Below are 21,900 nucleotides of genomic sequence, written 5' to 3' on the forward strand. Positions count from 1 at the left end.
GAGATGGGAGCAGTATACGTGCAAGCCCACATACAGGCAGGCTCACTAATGATGGGATTAAATGTGTTGCATTATCCTAGGGGTGCCATCAGTAGTCAGAAACCTCAACAGTAGAGTGGCCTGAAGGTGAACAGAAGTGCCTATGGCAAGAGACAATCGAATTATTTGCCTCCTGTTGGTGTACTAACAAATACTACTTTGGCTTTCGAGGCTCCATTCAGGGGCCTCTTCCTCTGTGAAGCCCTTCCTGATGCCTTCCCCTGACTCATTTAAATTGAACCCTCCCTCTTTGTGACCTGTGGCCTCCTGAACCGGTCCGTAATTTTGCACCTGTCACACTTCATAGCATTTGTGTGTTAGCTTATCATCCCTCTGTCTGTGGGTCTGTCTGTTCTTTACACACGCACCTCCCCCAGGGGCAGGAGCCATGTCTCAATCACCTGTGCAGCCCCAGCCCCTGGCGCCCAGGAGACGTTCAACAAATGGCTGCTAAATTATTATGTGAGCAGTTCAGAGGAGGGAGGGTAGAGATGTTCAGGTGAACCCTCTCGTGTACTCATCCCAGGTCACCATGGACCCAAATGTCTTCACGCACGGCATGCAGCTACCCAGGCAATCCCTCACTGTCCCTGGTCTCAATAGGGAATGACTAATGACTTGTTACCTCACGATCTGTCTGTGGCATCGCCCCTCCCACAAGGATATGACCGCTCGGGCTGAATATGGGGGGAGCGGTGAGCCATGGGTGCTGGGAAGATGCCATCGGTCCTTCGGCACATCTCTCTACTGGCAGCCCCCGCTTCAGGATGGGAGGCTGTGTGCCCTTAGGTGACTGCATCCATTTCCTTAAGTGTGTCCCTGTTTAAAAGCAGTTAGGGAAAAACAATAATAAAATAAAATAAATAAAAGCAGTTAGGGAGCTGGACCTCATTCTCAAAGCTATGAGATTTAGCGTGGCACGGGATGATTTTTAAGGAGCATGTGAAGATCTCCATTCTGTTGTATTTAGGTTGGTGTGAATGAGTGTACGTGTGTGTGACAAGTATAGCCCCGTGTTCTTTGATGTGTTACTGCGAATATCCTCAACAAGCGTGATGTGGAGAGTGCTGTGAGACTGGGTGTGTTTCCTTATGTGTATTGGTAGGGCTGTAACTGTCGTGGTGTCACAGTGAGTTTATGTGCTGGCGCCTGTGTGTGTCAGTATCCCATGAGTCGTGGGTGCGTGTGTCTCCATCATCCCCCAGCGTGAATGTGTGTGCACACAGGCACTGTCACAACGTGAGCGCGGGTGTGGGTGTGTCACTGTGTCTGTGGGGGTCCTGCCTCTGAGCCACCCCCAGCCCGCCCTCCTCCCCGGTTCTGTGGGTTCTGTGGCTCCTTCCTCGGCAGTGGCCCTGCCCCTTCCCTCTTCTCCCTCCCAACCGGTTTGTGCGGGGGGGGGGGGGGGGGGGGGAAGCTGGTACTGCGGGCCCCCCCACCCCTCCCCATCCATGCCCCATAAATAGCAGCAGAGCCGGAGCTGGAGCCGGCGCCAGCGGCTGGAGCAGCAAGGGAGTCAGGGCCAGGGCCAGAGAGCCGGAGAGAGGAGCCCCCCGACTAGAGCCCAGGTGAGCCTACCCTTCCTTCCTAGCTCCCAGCCTGGCCCAGTCTCCATAACAACGTCTCCCCCAGCCCCCAGAGAGGCCTCCACTTCTGCCCGATCCTCTCACCACCACATGCCCCTGCCCATCTCAGGGACCCTGCAAGAACTGGGAGACTTGTGACTGGAAGGCAGAGACCCCCACCCACCCACTCAGACCCTCCCCTCACATATCCAGAAAGGTACGCACTATGGGGAGGGGGGGTACCCTAGCCAGAGAAGGGTCCCAGTCCTGAGGGAGGTACTGGAACTGGCACACCCTCCTGGAAACAGACACACAACCAGGGGACAGACACACAGGGTGGGGGCATTCAGACATATCAACACACACTCGGCTGGGGAAAGCACGACACAGGATCAGAGACAGCCTCACCCTGCGATGTGGACAGACACAGATAGATGGACTGACCGGCCGTGAACTCGGGCCAGCATCCCCCTGCCTGCTGCTGCCCGAGGCTTGGTACCACTGCTGGGGGAGGGTGGCATGCGTGCATCCCACGGGCAGCATGGAGGGGGCTGTGGCTCCCCAAAAATCCTGTCGCTAAGAGACAGTGCCAGTGCTGCCAAGAAGTGTGAGAACAGGGGAGGTGGGGAGGGAAGCGAGACTTGTCATAGTGGGAGTCCCTGCCAGGAACCTTGGAGGAGCTTTCAGCAGGCAGAGACCAGCATCCGTCTCCAACTGCCCAAACCCACCACCCCTCCCTTGCCATGAGCCACCCAGAAGGTGAGTAGGGTGAGGTGGAGAGGGACAGCCCCACAGGGCACCTTATGAGCAGCCTCCTCCCGCTCCCTGCAGACTCCATTCCTGAGGCCCATCCCCTTTCAGGCTTCCAGGGGCTCCTCCACCCATCTCCCCACTCCCTTGCCCCAGTTCAGCTCCCTTGTGCGTGCCAAGACTGAGTGCGGTGCTGGCTCAAACATCAGTCGGGAAATAGCAGAAGGTGCTGAGATAGCAGAAAGCTTAGATCAATCGATGGCCTAGGAGCCAAGACTGCCAGGAATGCCCCCCCACCGAACACCCCCAGCCTTCTTGAGCCTCATCCACGAACAGTAGGCCAGCAGGAGTGACTGAGGCACACGGCTGTGCGGCTGTGCGGGAGCGGGAGGCTCAGATCCTCCTCCCTCCTTGTTCAGAGCCCCAGGGAAGCCAAGCTGAGGGCAGGGGTGAGGGTGAGTAGGGGGGAAGCAAGAGATCTATGAGATCCTAGGGCCTCAGGAAGCTTGACAAGGGAGGAGGGGGGCCTAGGTTCCCAGAAGACAGACCCCTCCCCTGGCAGATGTTCCCTTTCCAGTGTCCAGGTCATCTGTTCTGTCCCCACAGTGACATGTCAGACCCTGAGATGGGATGGGTACCCGAGCCCCCAGCCATGACGCTGGGGGCCTCACGGGTAGAGCTGCGGGTGTCCTGCCATGGCCTCTTGGACAGAGACACACTCACCAAGCCCCACCCCTGCGTGCTGCTCAAGCTCTACTCTGATGAGCAATGGGTGGAGGTGAGAACAGGCTTGGTCTTATCTTAACCTCCTGGCCTGGGGAGGATGGGGGCTGGGAAGGGGCAAGGGAAGCCTCACAGGGGAGTGTGAGGACCCTGAGGGGCCTCTTCTAGGCAGTGGGGGTCACCCTGGGGACAGGTGTTTCATCATGACAAACACAAACCGTTTTACAGCTTCCAAAGTCCGCAGAGTCCCAGACAGTCCTGAGATGGGCCCTATGGCTCAGTGGGCTGGCAGCATCCTAAGCTCAGGGCTGAACCTACCAAGGGAAGAGCTAGTCACCGGGGGTATGGGAGCCCGAAGAAAGCTGGCATGAGCAGGGTGGTCCAGGGCAGGGCAAAGTAGCCTGGTGTCCCAGAGGGCCCTCGCCCCTCCTGCTGCAGGTGGAACGCACAGAGGTGCTACGCTCCTGTTCTAGCCCGGTCTTCTCTCGGGTGCTGGCCCTTGAGTACTTTTTTGAGGAGAAGCAGCCCCTGCAGTTCCATGTGTTTGATGCTGAGGACGGAGCCACCGGTCCCAGCAACGACACCTTCTTGGGCTCTACAGAATGCACCCTGGGCCAGGTTTGCATTCCCATTCACCCTACCCTCGTAGGCTTCTGCCTCTGAAAGCCAAAATAACAGAAAATCAACTCTGGAGTGAGTTCATTCTGGGCTTGGACCCCCATCTCCACCAGTTGCTGGCTGTGCAGCCTTGGGCAAGATCCTTAACCTCTCTGAGTCTTAGTTTCCTCATCTAAACAATGGGGGTCATCACATTGTTTACTCTTAAAACGTTGCTGTGGAAATTAAGTCCAACCCTAGCCCAAGCACAGCCGCTGTGAACACTCTAAGGATACCTAGTACCCTGTCCCTTGTTCCCTGGCCCAGGCAGATGGGGATGTCACAGCTGGGTCTCCCTCCACTTCCATCTCCAGATTGTGTCACAAACCAAGGTCACCAAGCCATTACTGCTGAAGAATGGGAAGACTGCGGGCAAGTCCACCATCACGGTAGGCAAGATCACCTTGTACTCACCCTTAGATGGGGCATTCAATGCCCTCTCATGGATATCCATGGTGACATCACGTCCAGGACTGGCCCTCACTGAAGGGACAGGGCATAAAGTGGCTCTTTGGGTGGTAGGGGGGAATCCTGCCACTTATATCCCCTTGCAGATTGTGGCCGAGGAAGTATCTGGCACCAATGACTATGTCCAGCTCACCTTCAGAGCCCACAAGCTGGACAACAAGGTGGGAACCCCCAGAGTCTTGGCCCCCATCTTCCTTGTTAGAGAGCGTAGGCCCCCACTCAAGACAAATCAGAGCTGCTCCCTCCTCAGTTTTAGCTGCCTCCCCTTGCAGACCTCACCAGGCTCACATGTCCTTTCCTCTGCGTCCCCAGGATCTGTTCAGCAAGTCTGATCCTTTCATGGAGATCTATAAAACCGATGGGGACCAGAGTGATCAGCTCGTCTGGAGGACTGAGGTTGGTGACTGGGGCTGAGGGGAGGGAGGGAAGAAGAGCAAGGTAGGGGAACCCAGACAGGAGGTGACCAGCTCTCTGGTGTCTCTCCAAGGTGGTAAAGAACAACCTGAATCCCAGCTGGGAGCCATTCCGCCTGTCCCTGCACTCCCTATGCAGCTGTGATGTCCACCGGCCTCTGAAGGTGAGGCCCCGCCAAGCAAGAGCCGCCAAAGAGCGTTCAGCCCCTGTGGGAGACATGGCCCCTGAGCCTGTCAAGACCCCTCCCCCTCCCTCATGTGATAAGCCTTTCCCACTGTGGAGCAAAGACCCAGGCATGGCTCAATACTCGCACACTGTGTGCCTTTTATCAAGGCCAAAGTCTGGGCCAGATGGAGCCAAAAAATAAAGTTCAGCAGGTAGCCTCTTTGGGCAAACTGAGTTCATGTGTGTGGGCCCAGGGACTGTTAGCCCCCACCTCCCTAAATCCCTCCCTCTGCTCCCCAGGAACCACTGCAAAGTGACCCTGACCCTTTTGCCTCCCCTCCTTGCTTTCTCAGTTCCTGGTGTATGACTATGACTCGAGCGGGAAGCATGACTTCATCGGCGAGTTCACCAGCACCTTCCAGGAGATGCAGGAAGGGACCGCAAACCCTGGGCAGGAGGTGCCGCCGCAGAGACCCCCAGCCCCTCAGAGTCCCACCCAGATCCCTGGGAGAGTTCCAAGAGTACTGAAGAGCCCAGGATGTGTGATGAGGGAGAAAGGGTGGAAAGTACCCGGGCTCTGTCCTTAGACAGAGGGGGTCTTGCTCTGGGAGGCCCAGCTGGAAGGGAGACAAGGGGTCACCACAGGAAATGGTGACTCTGGGATTGTGGGGTGTGTGGGGTCTAGATGCAGTGGGACTGTATCAATCCCAAGTACCGGGACAAGAAGAAGAACTACAGGAGCTCAGGAACCGTAGTCCTGGCCCAGTGCACGGTAAATCCCAGGGTCTGCCTCAAGTCAGACCCTCAGATTCACCCCTGCCCTTGTCTCAAAGACCAGTTTCTCCTCTTCTGAGAACTGAGAAGCCCTGCCCTATCCCACCGGGAACTCCAACCTCAAAAACGTGTTTTTCCACTTACCCCATGGAAGCCCCGACCAGTTACCTCCTGAAAGAACGGTCGGTCCTGCTACTTTACCTCTCCCCCTCCTGCTAGGTGGAGAAGGTGCACACCTTCCTGGATTATATCATGGGCGGCTGCCAGATCAGCTTCACGGTAAAGGGGACAGGGGACAGGGGACACAGGCAAGAGTAAGAGTGAACAGAAGGAGCTCCAAATCCCCACTGCCCCTATTTTGGGACCTCTCAGGAGGCTTAGTATGGTCTTCTTGTACCCGACACCCACTCCATGATAAGGCTCCCTGTGGGCTTGACTGGGTTTACCTTAGTCCTCCCTACAGATACTAGCTCTGGGTGAGCCTCTCTGTTAGCTCTCACGGATGCGGTGTGACCCTCTCCCCACTTCTACTAGGTGGCCATCGACTTCACTGCCTCCAATGGGGACCCGAGGAGCAGCCAGTCCCTACACTGCCTCAGCCCCCGCCAGCCCAACCACTACCTGCAGGCCCTGCGTGCCGTGGGAGGCATCTGCCAGGACTATGACAGGTGGGAGAGGGGTAGACTGGGGAGGAGGGAGGCCAGGAGGGAGGCCTGCCTTGCCGGTTAGGCCCCACAGCCTTTTCTTCTCCCCAGTGATAAACGGTTTCCAGCATTTGGCTTTGGCGCTCGAATCCCCCCTAACTTCGAGGTAGGCTGGATTGAGAAAAAGGGAGGATTTGTTGGGAGAGTGCGAAAGGAAGGAGAGACATCTTCTCCCGGCTCTCGCCCTCACAGGTGTCCCATGACTTTGCTATCAACTTTGACCCAGAAAACCCGGAATGTGAAGGTAAGAGGAGAGATTTTCACTGGCCCACCTCCCCCCATACACTTCGTGCAGCCTGTACACCCCATGGCACAGACTCCATCCTCATGGGCCCAGGCCTGGGCTGATCGGACCACTCAGCTGCTGTTTTCATTGGGGACTCCTGGTCCCTGGCCCACCATCTGCCTGGCCTCCTCTCCCAGAGTCTGGACCATCCAACTCTCCCGCTTAGTGAGGAACTTAGGGGGACAGGCAGTCCTGAGACAGGAAAGGACCTCTTTGCTTTAAGGGTGTCAAAAGGCCTGCTAATCTCTGCTGGCTTCACCCCCTCGCCTACAGAGATCTCGGGGGTCATCGCCTCCTACCGCCGGTGCCTACCCCAGATCCAGCTCTACGGCCCCACCAACGTGGCCCCCATCATCAACCGCGTGGCCGGGCCAGCGCAGCGCGAGCAGAGCACCGGCCAAGCCACGGTGAGGAGACGCAGCCGAAACCAGGCACTGCCCCACTGGCTGTGCCCTGGTGGGGCCAGGGCCGAGGCTTGAGCCTGGGGCAGGGGCCAACGCCCTGGCACACAGAGCCTACCCCTTCTCCCCGCTGCCTGCCCTAGAAGTACTCGGTGCTGCTGGTGCTCACGGACGGCGTGGTGAGCGACATGGCCGAGACCCGCGCAGCCATCGTGCGCGCCTCCCGCCTGCCCATGTCCATCATCATCGTGGGTGTGGGCAACGCCGACTTCTCGGACATGCGGCTGCTGGATGGCGACGACGGTCCCTTGCGCTGCCCCCGAGGGGTGCCTGCGGCCCGAGACATCGTGCAGTTCGTGCCCTTTCGGGACTTCAAGGATGTGAGTGCCCGGCCCCCCCTCCCGGCTGAAGGACTCAGCTCCCCAGGCCCTCAGGCCCTCAAATCTCACCCATCTGTCCCACTTGGGGTTGATGGCGCGTGAGGAACACTGGCTCCCCGCGGGCCACCCCCGAAATCCCCATTGTCCGGCCCCCCCCTCACCCCGTCCCCACCCCCACCCCCAGGCCGCACCCTCCGCTCTTGCCAAGTGCGTCCTGGCTGAGGTGCCCAGGCAGGTGGTGGAGTACTACGCCAGCCAGGGCATCAGCCCCGGGGCTCCCAGGCCCTGCACCCCGGCCACGACCCCCAGCCCTAGCCCGTGACTGCCTCCCATCGGACCACTGACACTCCCTCCGCCTCTCAGTGAGTCCCGGGGCCCTAAGGGGTGGGGCTTGGTGGAGCACGTGGGGGCGGGGGCTCCGTGCAATGCAGAGGAAGGTGCTAATGGACTATCCATCCCACCGGTCCCAGGTGCCTGTCCTGACCCTTGTGACTCGAGTGCCCAGTGCCTCTCCCCCTTGGACCAGCTGTGCCCCCTAGGTCCTGGAAGTGCGTGGTGAGCCCTGCTCTTTCTCTCCAGGCCCCATACCCCTCAGCCTTGTAACTTTCTTCAGTTATCCTGACTTTCTGGTCTTTAATAAAAGGAATCACTCCTAGCACCTTGGCCTCTATCCATCGTGCCCCATATGGCCATGGACAGTCCATAACCCCCGCCCATCCACCCACACTATTTAGAAATGAGGACCAGCCCTTTCAAGTCTGAGCCACAGCTCCTATGCAGCCTGGTATCTCAGCGGTTTCACCCCAACTGTGTGCCAGTGGGATCTAAGGAGCCCCTCCCTCACCTCCCAACCCCAGGGGGCCCAGCACCATGGAGGTTAATTGCCAGAGATGCAGGGTGGTAATGAGGGGCTGTCAAAGGGGCAGGTTGATGCCCTCTTACAGCTGTCTCCAGAGAAGCCCTGCTGAGTCCTCCAGGAGCTGCACTCCAGCCCCCACACAGCTGTGGGGCAAGCCAAGCAGGGGCGTTGGGGGGACTGAAGGAGGGCAGCAGGTCTGTGAGTGAATTATGAACACAGAGGGGGCATCTAAGGTCTGCGCAGCCTGGTTTTCCTGGGGACGTGAATGTGCGCATGTCCTCATACACTGCACATCCCTGCCTCTCCATGAGTGTGGTCTTAATGTTTCAGGAAGTCAGTCTGTGTCCCCTTAATAACATTAACAACAGCAGTGGACGTTATTGTTTGGCATGTATGAAACTTTGTGCTACATGCTTTAAATGCATTCACTCTCACTAGCATCATTTACCCCATTTTTCTGGCAAACCACGTGAGGCTTCATTTAAATTCACCCATCGTCAAAGAACTGGTGAGCCTGGAATTGAGCCCAGACCCATCTGACTGAAGTGCCCACACTCTTAATCACTAGTGTGCAACTTCTGTGTGAGCCCCATCTAGAGACCCAGGTGTATGTATACATGGGCTGATTGTGTGTAGGAGAGCAGGTGCCTATGGATGGTGTCTCTGCCCGTGTATGTGTTGTGCAGGCCTCAGCCAGTTAAGGAAGGTGTGCAAGAGCAGTATTCAGTCTGGACTGAAGCTCCAGAGAGCAGGCAAGGACACAGGTGATAATCCAGAACAAGAGAAGAAAAGATGGGCTCCTGGAGGGGTCCTCGCTGCCCCAGCCTCTTCCTTCAATGATGCTCATGGGAGGAGATGATGGAGGAGAGGCCAAAGGTGCTGTGAGCCACTCAGGAGAGAGGAGCCAGAGCCAGAGAGGGTGGCTAGTGGCCAGTGGCCAGTGGTGGAGAAAGAGAAAAGAGGAAGAAATCCTGGGGGAAATGGAGGAGATGCTTCCCATTGCAGGTGTCTGAGTGGAAGAGGGACAAGCTGCGCTAGAGGAGGGGGAGGAGGGAACAAGAACTGTGAAGAGACAGCTGGGGAGGGGGTGGAAAGAGGGGGCAGAAAGGAAGAGAGACATATGGGAGCCTCTTCTCCACCCTCAACTGCTTCTCCCTATTTATTATGTCCCTTAGAGGACCTACGACAGTGGCTGGTGAGGTAGATGCTCCCAGCTCAATGCCTCTGCTCTGCCCAGAGCCCCCGCCTACTCTCTCTGTAGGCAGATGAACTAGAGGGCTGGGTAACCATGGCAACTATGGGACCTCAGGATAGCCATAGGCAGGCCTGGCCCAGTCACTGCTGCTCCTGGGCTTCTGTGCTATGGTGGTAGGAGGAGGAGGCTCCATCTGGCCCAATCCCCACCCTTCCACCTCATTTTCATTGGGCCTCCAGAACCGATACTACACACACACACACACACACACACACACACACAGCCAAGAGCAAGGCTAAAGAATGAACACATCCTAAATGGCAAGAACATTTAGCCAATGGCATACAGTTCTTCCTGAACTTCAAGTTTAATTCACAAAAACCACATTCTTTCAACATCTTATCATACTGAGTAAAATCTCATCTCAGCCCTCAGCAAGGCAGGAGGTAGCAAGGGTACTCTATGCAGGTTTGGAGGGGCCAAAGCAGCCCAGAGGGAACAGCAGAGGACCAGTGTGTGGGCTCATCCACTGCCTAGGCTGCAATCAAGAAGCGGGAGCAGGACAGGAAGTCCCTTTGGTGAGGTTATTCTGGGGGCTTCTTGGGGAGACTCTTGGCACTCCCACACCAAGGAGATGCCAGAACTGGAAAGGTGTCAGAAGTCATCCAACCCAGGATTAGATGAGGTAACCAAATCCCAGTGAGCTTCCCTAGGTGACAGAGGTATCCCGTGGCAGAGCTGGGACTAGCACCCAAGTCTCCAGAGTTCTCTCCCAGCCACTCTCAGAGCTCCTCAGGCCTTTACTGCCCTGGGCCCTGGAGGCCTCTAGGTTGGGTAGGAGTAAAGCCTCTTGGAGAGAGTTCTTAGTCTGTCTTGCTGTTGGTAACTGAAATCTTGAAAACGCAGTAGTCCTAAAATGGGGAGTTTACAAGCCTCCGAATGAGGCTTCATTGCTAATTACCACCTTCATGCACTACAGGTTGAAAACCTTGAATTAAATTCTAAACTGAGGGGGAGTCACACCACTCCCTCGGCTCCCATTCACTGTCACCCAGCTACCATCCACACCTCCCCACCCCACCCCATAGTGCCCAGCACCCGCCCCTCCAGATCTCAGTGTCCTGGTCATGTGGGGCGGAACGGGAGGTGGGGGATTCTGTGTGCTGCCTGCGTGAAGAGAGAAGACCCCTCTCCCAAAAAATAACCAGCATCTAACCTTGGAGCATGTCTTGAGAGGGTATTTACGTATAGTCATACTACGGAGCGTCTGGACCAGAAGGCGCTCAGTAAACCATCTAGTGAAAGGTACAGTGGCCTCCTGGGTGGTGCCCCCCACCCCCTACGACACCACTCCCCGGCCCCCAGCGGCTCAGAGGAAGAAGTGGGCGTGGTCCCCGGCCCCGGGGCCGCTCGAGGTCAGCCGGTCACAGCGAGCCTTGTAGAGGTCGCGCTCCCTGGCCAGGCGGGCCACCTCGGCCCGCAGCGCGTCCAGCTGGGCGGCCAGGCGGGCGCGCTCGGCCTCCAGCCCGCGCCGCTGCTGCAGCCGCTTGGAGCGACAGGCCTGCGCGTAACCGCGGTTCTTCAGCGTGCGGCGCCTCTGCTTCAGCCGCAGCGCCTCGTCGCGCCCGCAGCCCCGCAGCTGCCGGTTGAGCTCCCGCACAGACATCGACACCAGCGCCGCGTCCGAGAACCGCTCGGCCAGCTGCAGCGGGAGAGGGCAGAGGGCTGGTCAGCGCCGGGTCCCGCCCGGCTCCGCAGTTCACACTCAGGGGGCCTGCGGGACGGCCCGCCCCCCCGCCGAATCCACCCGGCAGCCCAGACCCCGCCCCAGGCCCCAACAAGCCCCGCCTCCCCGGGGGACGCGCGCCGCTGCGGGCCGCCCCGCGCTGCAGGCCTAGCCTCCCGCCTTCCTGCGAGCCAGCCGCGCGCCTGGCACCCACGCCGTCCCCGCGCGGTGCTCAGCGGCGGTCCGCAGGCTCTGGGTGCCCCGTGGACACGCGCCCAGGCCAACCCCGCCCCGCCAGTGCGCCTCGCTCCCCTGTCCTGAAGGCCGCAACCCTGTGACCCTCAAAGGATTTGGATTACATCCTAATGCCCTCAACACCCCCATCTGTGTCTATAATTAATAGGATGAGTCCCGATCCTTCCTGAGAAGGTTGGGGGCTGGGGAGGCACGATGTTTGGAAAGGCCAACCTCATTCCCGTTCCCACAGCCTCAACACGGTTCCTTCCACTCCGCACACGGCTCTTTCCGTGTTTGCACAGACTGAGGATATTTACCTCCCCGTCATCAACCGCTCCCCATTAATTCTCAACTCTCCCCTTCTAGTCCTCTCCTTGCCTTCTCTTCTCCCTGTTCCTCCGGGTTCATACTAGCCATTTCTCTCCATTTGGAAAAAGAGGAGGGGGCAGAGGTATTTTCTCTATTTGATTTCTTTCAAGGGCTCCTCCTTTCTCCTGCCCTCGGGCTCTTCCCCAATCCATAAACCTCTCCCGAAATTCTCCTTCCTCTCTTGAGCTGTCCTGCCTCACCCTGCCTCCCCTCAGACCACTCACTGATCACTCACCTGTGTATGCTGGGCTTCCGTCCCCTCGGGGCTCCCTGGGTAGTAGCCGTGGGGCCCCTCGATGGGGACTGGACCCTGACCCTGCAGCAGCTCCGCAGCCTCCTCGGGACTCAGCCCCAGTGCCTCCCCAGTTCCCAGCTGCTGCTGCAGGGTGGCCAGCCAGTACAGCTCCTCCAGGCCTGGCCGGGGGCCCTCAGTCGCTCCCGCCATGCCTGGCTCACTGAAGGTGGGTGAAGGAGGCACTGAGCTGTAAGGTGTGGAGCCCAGCGAAGCTGTTGGGGGGCCAGATCGCCCCTCAGCAGGTTCCCGTTTTACCTCAAACTTCATCAAGTCAAAGTCATTGACATATTCCATAGCCAGGGGGCTGGGAGGCAGTGCCATTCTGGGGCTGGTTTGCGGGGAGTGCACCTGCAAAAAAAGAGGAGAGGTTTGGAGCAGCATCTGCAGGCTGCCTGCCAGCCTCCTCCATCAGAACCTGCTTCTCCCAGAGCCCAAGTGCCCTGGAGAGCCGGAGTTCCAGAAAGCTGGGGTGATGTGCAACCCTGTTCCCTAAATAGTCACCTCTGGGCTGCAGCAACTTTTCAGGTGGCAGGGGCTCCTGACTGGGGACAAGCAGCTTAGAGGCCTGACTGAGGAAGAGGATAAATAGCACAGCCTCTGGCCCACTGGCGCCTCTGGGAGCTCTGAAAAACAGGAGGAACATGGCAGTGCTCCCAACTCTAGTGCTGGGACGTACTGAGAGGCTCTGCCATCTCAAGAGACATCATTCCATTTCCAAGCAATCAAAAAAATTTTGCTTAATTAACTGTGACAGAGTATGTGTCTATTTTAGGACAATGGGAAGGCACAGATACCACGACTTAATTTAATGTATAAGGATAATGTGATGTTATATTTCTCTCTCAGAATGCCTAGGTCAATGCCTTGCACATAGAAGGTCCTCAGTGCACATCTGTTCTATGGGTGAATCAATTAATCAATCCCTTTTATAGGAGCATGAGACTTTCCAAAGAAAAAAGAAAGATCCTAGAGTCAGTTCTAGAAAGATCAGGACTGAGTGGTGACCACCTTTCCCCAAGCCAATCTCTCCAAAGGGAACCAACTAAAATTGGTTTTCCTCCTTCTACTCAGAATCTGCTATGTTCTGTGAACTGGACAGATTGCCTTCCCCTTTCTGACCCGGGTTTCCCATTTTGTTCCATAAAGGCAGTTAAACTTTACCATTTCCCAAAGAGTGTTCTGGGAAGCCCTAAGTCTGAGAAATACCCAAGAAGTTGATGTTCAGATCATTTTGAGAGATGCTGCCTCCCATCCCCACATTCTGCAGATTCACAAAGCATAGCAGCTTATCGATCTGACGAGTCGTTCAGTAAACTGTCTGTTCAAACTCAACCCAGAGTGTCCCAAACTTATGTCAGCAAGGAGCTCTCCTCCCTGTTATCAACTGCAGAGTGTGTGCTCACCTGAGGGACCTCAGGCTAGATGACCTCAGACATCCTTCCCAGCCTGTAGCTCCCAAGTTCTAGCCCAGGTCTCAGTTCCAACAGCCCCACTGCCAGCCAAAGGTGCAAGGCAGGGAGCAAGGCAAAGGTGCAAGGCAGGGAGCACTCATCCCCAGGGCTTGGCATTTGGCTCCATCTTGAGACCCCAAGCCTAGGCAGCCCTCTTTCTAAGGACATCGCAGACCCTCAGGTTCTGCTCCTAGAGGTGGGAGGAGAGACAAATCCTTCTCTCTTCCTTGCCCCTGGGAAGGATTGTTGCCTTATCTCTTGAGCCCCTCACCCTTGAGAGGACAGGGGTGGTAGAAACAAAGACATAGGAGGTGCCTGGGGGGCTCAGTGGTTGGGCATCTGCCTTTGGCTCAGGTCCTCATCCTGGGGTCCTAGGATTGAGTCCCACATCCAGCTTCTCTCAGGGAGCCTGCTTCTCTCTCTGCCTATGTCTCTGCCTCTATGTCTCTCATGAATAAATAAATAAAATCTTAAAAAAAAAAAAAAGAAACAAAGACACAGATTGAAGGAATAATCCTTGGCAGGGAAGAGATGGTGAAATGCTGAGAGAGGTGTCCAGAGAGAACTAAATGAAGAGATGCGTGGGGAGGGTTATTTGTCTTTCTGATGTGACAGCACTGAGGGACATAAAGCCAGTCAGGGTGGGAGTGGGGCAGGGAACAGATGTGTGGGGATTCTGAAAAACAGACAACAGAGAGCAGACAGCAGGTGACAGAGGAGGAGGCTGCTGGTGAATGGCCCCAGGTAGGCCCCTGGCACCCAGGTAGGCCCCAGATATACTCACCTGGGGAATGGTAGCAATGATGTGGTCAGTGTCAGAGTCAGGCAGGCACAGCTTCCCCAGAGACTGGAGACCCCATTGAGCAGGGCCTGGTGCCTCAGCACTCAGAACAAGGCGCTGAGGGCACCAAGCCCACAGGGCTCTCTTAAAGGGCCAGTGCTCTGAGGTCATCCGTGGTCCTCAGGCCTCTAGCCAATGAGGTAAGGGGATCATTTGCATATCTCATTGGCCTGGGGGGCTGAGGGCAATGAGAAGAGGGGAGAAGACAAGTATGCCTATTCTCAAGGAAGGAAAGAGGGCATCTGCCCCAACAAAGCTCCTCACTGATGGTCCTTCTCACAGGTGCCCAGTTCCCTTGTACAGAGAGCTGCTTTGGCCTGGCCAGCCACCCTCGGGTGAACATCACCCTCAGCCCTCAGCAACTGAGAGCCTGGGACTGGAAAAGAGGGCCAGAGAAGCTCCTGGTGCCCTCACCCTCCAACACACTGCAGCACCTTGGCAGTGTTTGCAGGAGTACGAGCAGTCCTGAACCCACTCTTTCTCACCTAGCCAGTTGGGACTGTTTCTTGTTTTCAGGAATCCGCACACTTCTGTCCCCTGCCTCACTCCCACTGTGACTGGCCACATACCCCTCACAGCTATTGTATCCGAAAGACAGGCAACCATCCCCACGGTGAATGTCCAGGACTTGGCCACCCAGTCCTCAGCCTCTCCCACTCTCACTGAGCCAGCCCCAGGACAGGCAGCCCAGCTCAGGAAAAGGGGCAGCAGAAGGGAGAGTGGGGGAGAGTGGGGATCTCTGCTCCTTCCTTCCGGGCCACCTCAGGACACTGAAATCTAATCACCACCAATCCATCCGAGACACTTCTGTAACTGCCCTCACACGCCCTCTGCTTCCTCTTGCCTTTTCCCTGCGTGTCTCTGTCCCTCTATCTTCCTTCTCCTCATCCTGGTTCCCAGATGGCTTGAGGGTGACCTACATTTTCAGCCTAATCCCCTAACACCTCTTAGAGCTCTCATCCCTGAGTAGAAGTTGGAACGGGGATGCTAGGAATTAGCTAAGGAGGTGTTTAAACCTGTCTGAAGCTGTTTAAAACAGGGTGTGTATGAGAATAGAACTCTAGGAGTTAATGGTTATTCCCTACCTGGTGAAGATACTCAACCATTCCCATGGGGTTAACGGGCCCTCTGTCTTAAGTCAGAGAGAGACCTGGGTGTCCATCGGCCCCAAGGATGATCGGTTATAAAAATTAACCTTGTTCATGCCTTAGGTGTTGGGTGAATAGCTGGTGGATTCAGATGCCCTAAAACAGTAGTTCTCAAAGTGTGGTTCCCCCAACCAGCAGCATCTCCTCGGAACTTGCTAGAGATGCATATTCTCTGGTCTTACCTCAAACCTACTAAATCAGAAACTCTGGGGATGAAACACACACACACAAACACACACACACACACACAATCTGTGTTTTAATAAGCCCTCAGGCAACTTTGATGACCATTGAAATTTGAGAACCACTGGTCTACAGAATACCTACAGCTAATGCAGCTTTCCCTCTGTGTGTGTTGTGGGGGCGGGGGGGGGGGGGTTGGGGGGTCCCTCTTACCATGCTTACAGGTACACACCTATAAGAAGACCTAGATCAGAAGACATCATTCTCTTCCCACATCTGTCCTGCATTGTGTGGAGCAGAGACCATTGTCCCTATTTAAGTAATAAGGCTTCTCAGTGTAATTGCCTGGATCTCGCTGTTTTTTGCAGAAGAACCAGGGCCTGGGGACAATATCACAAAGTGGGAATGGAGATCATGAAGACAGAGAAGACAGACACACTCGTCCATGGAATGTGGCTTTGCAGCATATACCCAGGAAAGGCCCCCAGAACTTCCTGAGTTGAAGAAGTGTTGAATGCAGCCCCTTTCTCATGCCTGGCCCCAGCCAGACACTCGCCCCTGAGCAGCTGTCAGGTCTGTGTTGATCTTCTTGTTTACTGGACAGCTCAAAGGAGAGATGGGGGGGAGGTGCTAAGCTGCTAACGGGCTCAAAGAGTCAGACTAAACAAGCTCAGGCTAGCTGAGCCGCTCAGGGCTCAGACAAGGTGCCACTGGCTAGGGAAAAGTGTCCGGGATGTGAGGGCTGGGCCAAGAAAAAGAAGCAAGGGCACAGAAAGGAGATGCCGTGGCAATCGGTGGGGCCCCAGAAGGTGGTTCATGGACCATCTTGGTGGGGGTTGACCCGAGCCTAGGAGATGCACACACCAAGACATCTGGGGACAGGGAAATGGGAGCGAAAAAGATGAAGCCAGGTGGACTTCAGAGATGACAGAGGAGAGGAAGGGAGGCAAGGAAGCTTCGCTGAGTGGGGCAGGAGGTGTAGGCCTGCTTCTCCCTCTGCCTATGCCTCTGCCTCTTTCTCTGTGCCTCTCATTAATAAATAAATATTTTTTTAAATAAATAAAAGAGAAAGGAAGTCTTCTGGGGAGGACCAAGAAGGGAGTGAGGGGCCATGAGAGGGGTGATAGGAACAAGGGACCAGAAGAGCAATGGTGATAGAAGGAAGGGACAGAGGAAAGGTAAGACTGGGGACCAAGAACTTAAAAGAAATACAGAGGAACAGACAGACAGAGGGTCAGGCCACAGAGGAAGCACAGTGGCCAAAGGACACAAAAGGAAAAATATCTAAACAGAGGGATGTTGGACAATGGGGGAAGAGGGCCAGTCAAGTGAAGTGCCGGGAGAATTGGGGTACAAGATGGAGAGGGAGGAGAGGAGATTGAGCCAGCAATCCAGGGCGCCATCACTAACCTCCTCTGTCCCATACTCCCTTTTTGGAGTCATAAGACCCTGTAAGCCGTACAAGTTCTGGCTTTTGGTATCTAGATTTTCAGTAATGGATTCAGGTCTTCAAACCTCTTCCTGGTCTACCTGGTATGTTCATTTGACAAGTGTTTACTAAGCACCAGGCATTGTTTTGTTTTGTTTTGTTTTTTTAAAGATTTATATTTATTTATTCATGATAGACACAGAGAGGGAGAGAGAGGCAGAAACACAGGAAGAGCGAAAAGCAGGCTGCACGCAGGGAGCCTGACGTGGGACTCGATCCCGGGACTCCAGGATCGCGCCCTGGGCCAAAGGCAGGCGCCAAACCACTGAGCCACCCAGGGATCCCCAAGCACCAGGCATTGTGCTCAGCGTTAGGGACACCTCGGTAAATCAGACTCACACCTGCCCTGCCTTCGTGGAGCGTATAGCCTGATGAGACAGGAAGACATCAATTTATTGCCCTTAGGCCCAGACAAAAGTGGTCTCTACCCTGGGCTCTGTGCTTTTGGAAGGTTCCATTCTGGCTGTGTCCCACCCCTTGGGGTGAGGAATTCAGGCCTCCCCTGCCCACCTCTATGGCCCAAATACCCAGGAATTCCCTACCTACCTCTAGGGCCCACATGGACCTCTCTCCTGGGTTGACCCTTGTAGAAGTGGACCACATTACTGGTATACACATCTCCAGAACCAAAGGCTGGCTGACAGTGACTATTTGCAGGAGGTCACAGACAGAATTAGGACATGTAGACAGAGAGGTCTACATGTGTGCACATGAGGCCCCTCACAGTACAAGATGGTGTCAGGATTGAGAAAAGAAGCAGGCCCAAAGGCCAGGGGCCAAACACATCTTCTCCCCACACCACCACATTCTATTGTAGAATTCTTAGGGCTCTGAATAAAGTCCAAATCTGAATTCAAATTTGAACTAAATTCCAGACCATTATGCATATATCTATCAAGGTAGAAGAATAGAACATATTTACCAGTTTCTCTTTTTTTTTTTAAGATTTTATTTATTCATGAGAGACACAGAGAGAGAGAGGCAGAGACACAGACAGAGGAGAAGCAGGCTCCATGCAGGGAGCCCAAAGTGGGACTCGATCCCGGGTCTCCAGGATCACGCCCTGGGCCAAAGGCAGGCACCAAACTGCTGAGCCACCCAGGGATCCTATTTAACAGTTTCTTAGCATAAGTTCTACACTTTAAATATTTAAACGCAAGGGAGTACCTGGCTGGCTCAGACAGCTAAGCAACCGACCCTTGGTTTCAGCTCAGGTCATGATCTTGCTTTCATGGGTTCAAGCCCCTTTGTGTCAGTTCAGTGTGGAGTCTGCTTCAGATTCTCCCTCCCTTCGCCTCCCACTCACTCCAGCAGAGCTTTGCAGTCCAAGTTTAGGATTTGGGCTTTTTTTTTTTTTTTTTTTTATTCCTGAGAGACACACAGAGAGAGAGGCAGAGACACAGGCAGAGGGAGAAGCAGGCTCCCTGTGGGGAGCCCAATACAGGACTTGAACCCAGGAATCCAGGATCATGACCTGAGCCAAAGGTAGATGCTCAACCACTGAGCCACCAGGTGCCCCTGAGCTCTAAGAGCAGAAAGAAGCTACTAAAGAATTTCTGGCAGGACTGTGACATGATCAGATTGTGTTTGAAAAGCTCATTTTGGATTTAGTGTAGAGGAGGGAAAAACGGAATCAGAACCAGATTAGGGGGCTAATGCAGTATCCAAGTTGAGTTTGGAGGATATCTTAAGCTGGAAACAAGCTCTGAGATGGAAGCTTGTGTACAGGTGGTTTCCTGCGGGGCAGGGTGGGGGGGGGGTGACTTTTAAAAGCAGAGAGAAAAACAGGACTGGATAGCAGGAAAAGCAGAAATGCACTGCAATTGCACAGAGGCTTTAGCTGATCCCACAGGAGCTCTGGAGCTTGGATGGACCAAACTGAGGAAAGGGGACCAGGCCTTTGAGTGGGGCAGGAGGTGTAGGCCTGCTTCTCCCTCTGCCTATGCCTCTGCCTCTTTCTCTGTGCCTCTCATTAATAAATAAATATTTTTTTAAGTAAATAAAAGAGAAAGGAAGTCTTCTGGGGAGGACCAGTCCTCTTCTGCATCAACCAGTCCTTGGATACACGCTGCCCCAGGAAAGGGGTGTTACATTTGGTGAGACTGCTCCCTTCGGCCACAGGATGTATTTAGCTGTGAGCCATTAGCAGCCAATGCTCCAAGGCTGGGACAATGAATACCTGGATCCTAAAGAAGGAATCTAGGTGGCACACCACAGCATCCAAGGGCCAGACCCAGAGAGCCTTGGGGAAGAGAAAATGCAGACCAGGGGAAAGCTGGTCACACCCTGCCCCCTGGTGGTGGTGTGGCTGGAACACTGGGCCTACTGGTTGACCAGGCTGGGTGGTGGGCCAGGGAACCATAAAAAAGTGTAGCAAATAGGGGCACCTGGGTGGCTCAGTGGTTGAGCCTCTGTCTTTGGTTCAGGTCCCGATCCCAGTGTCCTGGGATTGAGTCCCACATCGGGCTGCCACAGGGAGCCTCCTTGTCCCTCTGCCTATGTCTCTGTCTCTCATGAATAAATAAAATCTTAAAAAAAAAAAAGTGTAGCAAATAAAGAGAATCAACACTATAAGGAAACCTTCATAGGAGCCCCTAAAGTTAAGGAAGGAAGGATATAATGGAGCTTCAGGAACATGAGACTTGTCTACTCTTTTATTCAAATAGCATTTATTAGCTGCCTATTACAGGCCATTCTACTAGGAACTAGGATAAAAACAAGACTAAAATGTGGGTCCTTCCTTCAAGGAACTAACACTTGAGTAAGGATTATAGAGATACAAAAGCAACTATAGTAAAGTGTGAGAATTTCAAAAACAGAGGTATGTATACAGTATAAAACCAACACAAATGACATAGATGTTAATTCTAAAAGTCAAACTGACTTCACCTAGGAGGGAATGTTTAATTTAAATCTGAACAGCTGAAGGGGTTCACAGAAGTGCTCTGGAAACTGCAGCTGGGTATGTGGGAGAGGTGGCAAGTAGGGAGGTGGCAGTGATAATGCTAGATAAATAGGAGCCAGATTACAAAGGGTATCAGTTGCCACGTTGTAGGAAGCCTCGAAGGGATTTTAAGCCTGAAAGTGATATGATCTCACTTTTTTTAAAATGATAAATCAAGGGGACACTATAGGATTGGAAGGGAAAAAAGTAACCTGGTAAGAAGAGTCAGAAAGGCTTGGATTCAGATTCCATTTCTCTCTGATGACCAGCTATGTGACATTGAGTAGATGACAACTTCTTCTAAGGTTGTGAAACTGAATGAAATGATGCGTGTAAAGCTGTTGGCACAGAATCTGATCTAGTGGCCACACAATAAACATTATCCCTCTTTCTCTTAACTCATCAAAGTGAAGTTACATGCGGAGTTTGGAGGGTAGCTTAGTGGAAGGGAGTCAGGTGGCATTTGGAGAGGTGGGCATCCAAGAGGTGGCTTGGAAAATATCACCTGAAGCCAGGTGAGAGGTAAGCCCTGAACTAAGCCAGTGGCCATGGGGATAGACATAGATTTGAGAGCTAATTAGGAAGTACAGATCCAAAGGTTCTGGTGTCTGATTGGCTCTGGAAGAGAAGAAATAGCCTAGACTGATTCAGGTTCCTCTGGAGCAACTGCCTAGATGCTGGTACCATTCACTGAGATGGGGAAGCATGAGAGCAGGTGCAGGATTATGGAAGAGGTGATGGCCTTCGGCAGATCCATGCTGCCACTGGCATGCACAGCTTTAAGCCCAAAAGGTGGACAAGAAGGCAGCTGTTTGAAGTGGAGTAGGTGTGGACAGAGTTTGGATATAGGAACTGGAGGAAAGAATCCCAAATATATACACATGAGGTTGAGTCCAGGATGCAGACTGGGTGGAAGAGATAGAGAGCCAACAGCAAGCCTAAGGCTGGAGGCCAGCCCTCCTTGTCCCACTTATTCTAGCACAAAACTCTGAGAAGCCTGAGAATCAGGATTGTTTCTGTTGCAAATGGCAGAAATCCACTGAAAGTTAGCTTAAGCGAGAGAAGAAATTTGTTGACTCATATAACTGAAATCAGGGAACTGCAGCTCTCCATCCCTCTGCTCTACTTCCTCCAGGCTGCCTTCCATCTAGGGCAGTGCCAAGCTGACACCCAGCAGGTTTATCCTACCTGGTTTATATCCTACCTAGGTTTATATCCTATCCTACCTAGGTTTATATCCTACCAGCTCAGCAAACCCAGCAGAAAGAGAGCCCATTTTGAAAGTTTACAGCAAAAGCTCCCAAGAGGGAACTCATGCCCATCCCTGAACATTCCCAATCGCTGTGGCCAAAGTGAGGGACATACAAATTGGCCAAACTGAGAGCCTACCCATAGGAGACCCATATGATCACAGAGACTGAAGAGGTGGTTCCCCAAAGGAACATCAGGGTGCTACTACCAGAAAGGGGGAATCAATGCTGGGCAGGTGCCTACCATAGACATGTTTGAGTTTGACATACTATGGCGTTTGGGGTGATACTCAGTGCTCTCAAGTTGGAGACCTGACTTGAGAAATTACCTAAGGACTTGATGGTGGTGGTTGGGTGGGACAGATTTGTTCTCCGGGAGAGTGTGGCAAGAACAGCCAGGGCAGAGGCCCAAAGGAAAGACTCTGGGGGGAGAGGCACCACCACTTCATGCGAAGGCAGAAGAGAGACCTCATGAGGAGAAGCAGCAGGGATATGGGGTTATGGAACCTTAGCCCTGGGGCCCTGGGAAAAAAAAAAAAAAAAAAAGCCTGGGTCTCAGAGTGCCCAGTCCCCAGGAAAAGGGAAAA

At 54.3% G+C, this 21,900-nt stretch overlaps 2 protein-coding genes across 4 annotated transcripts; one reads left to right on the forward strand and one right to left on the reverse strand.

The window, feature by feature from the left end:
* Nucleotides 1–1,479: 1,479 nt before the first annotated feature.
* On the forward strand, nt 1,480–7,984 carry CPNE6 (copine 6). 3 transcript variants are annotated; one of them, XM_025443621.3, is made up of 17 exons: nt 1,480–1,607; nt 2,961–3,132; nt 3,516–3,695; nt 4,049–4,123; nt 4,289–4,363; nt 4,515–4,598; nt 4,690–4,779; nt 5,135–5,239; nt 5,467–5,553; nt 5,775–5,834; nt 6,090–6,223; nt 6,311–6,365; nt 6,452–6,503; nt 6,819–6,952; nt 7,090–7,326; nt 7,511–7,688; nt 7,797–7,984. In XM_025443621.3, the coding sequence occupies exons 2-16, from the start codon at nt 2,965–2,967 to the stop codon at nt 7,646–7,648; spliced, it is 1,674 nt and encodes a 557-aa protein (XP_025299406.1). In that variant the 5' UTR covers nt 1,480–1,607; nt 2,961–2,964; the 3' UTR covers nt 7,649–7,688; nt 7,797–7,984. The 3 variants fall into 3 exon arrangements, with proteins under 3 accessions (XP_025299406.1, XP_025299405.1, XP_048968967.1); XM_025443620.3 differs by lacking the exon at nt 1,480–1,607 and adding an exon at nt 2,212–2,363; XM_049113010.1 differs by lacking the exons at nt 1,480–1,607; nt 4,289–4,363 and adding an exon at nt 2,212–2,363.
* Nucleotides 7,985–9,723: 1,739 nt separating this feature from the next.
* On the reverse strand, nt 9,724–13,348 carry NRL (neural retina leucine zipper). Its single transcript, XM_025443746.3, has 3 exons — nt 12,509–13,348; nt 11,948–12,355; nt 9,724–11,082 (listed from the first exon to the last, which is right to left on the reverse strand). Exons 2-3 carry the CDS (start codon nt 12,326–12,328, stop codon nt 10,750–10,752), a joined length of 714 nt encoding a protein of 237 aa, XP_025299531.1. The 5' UTR covers nt 12,329–12,355; nt 12,509–13,348; the 3' UTR covers nt 9,724–10,749.
* Nucleotides 13,349–21,900: the final 8,552 nt, after the last annotated feature.

Source organism: Canis lupus, chromosome 8 (assembly GCF_003254725.2).
Source record: "Canis lupus dingo isolate Sandy chromosome 8, ASM325472v2, whole genome shotgun sequence".
NCBI classification, from domain to species: domain Eukaryota; kingdom Metazoa; phylum Chordata; class Mammalia; order Carnivora; family Canidae; genus Canis; species Canis lupus.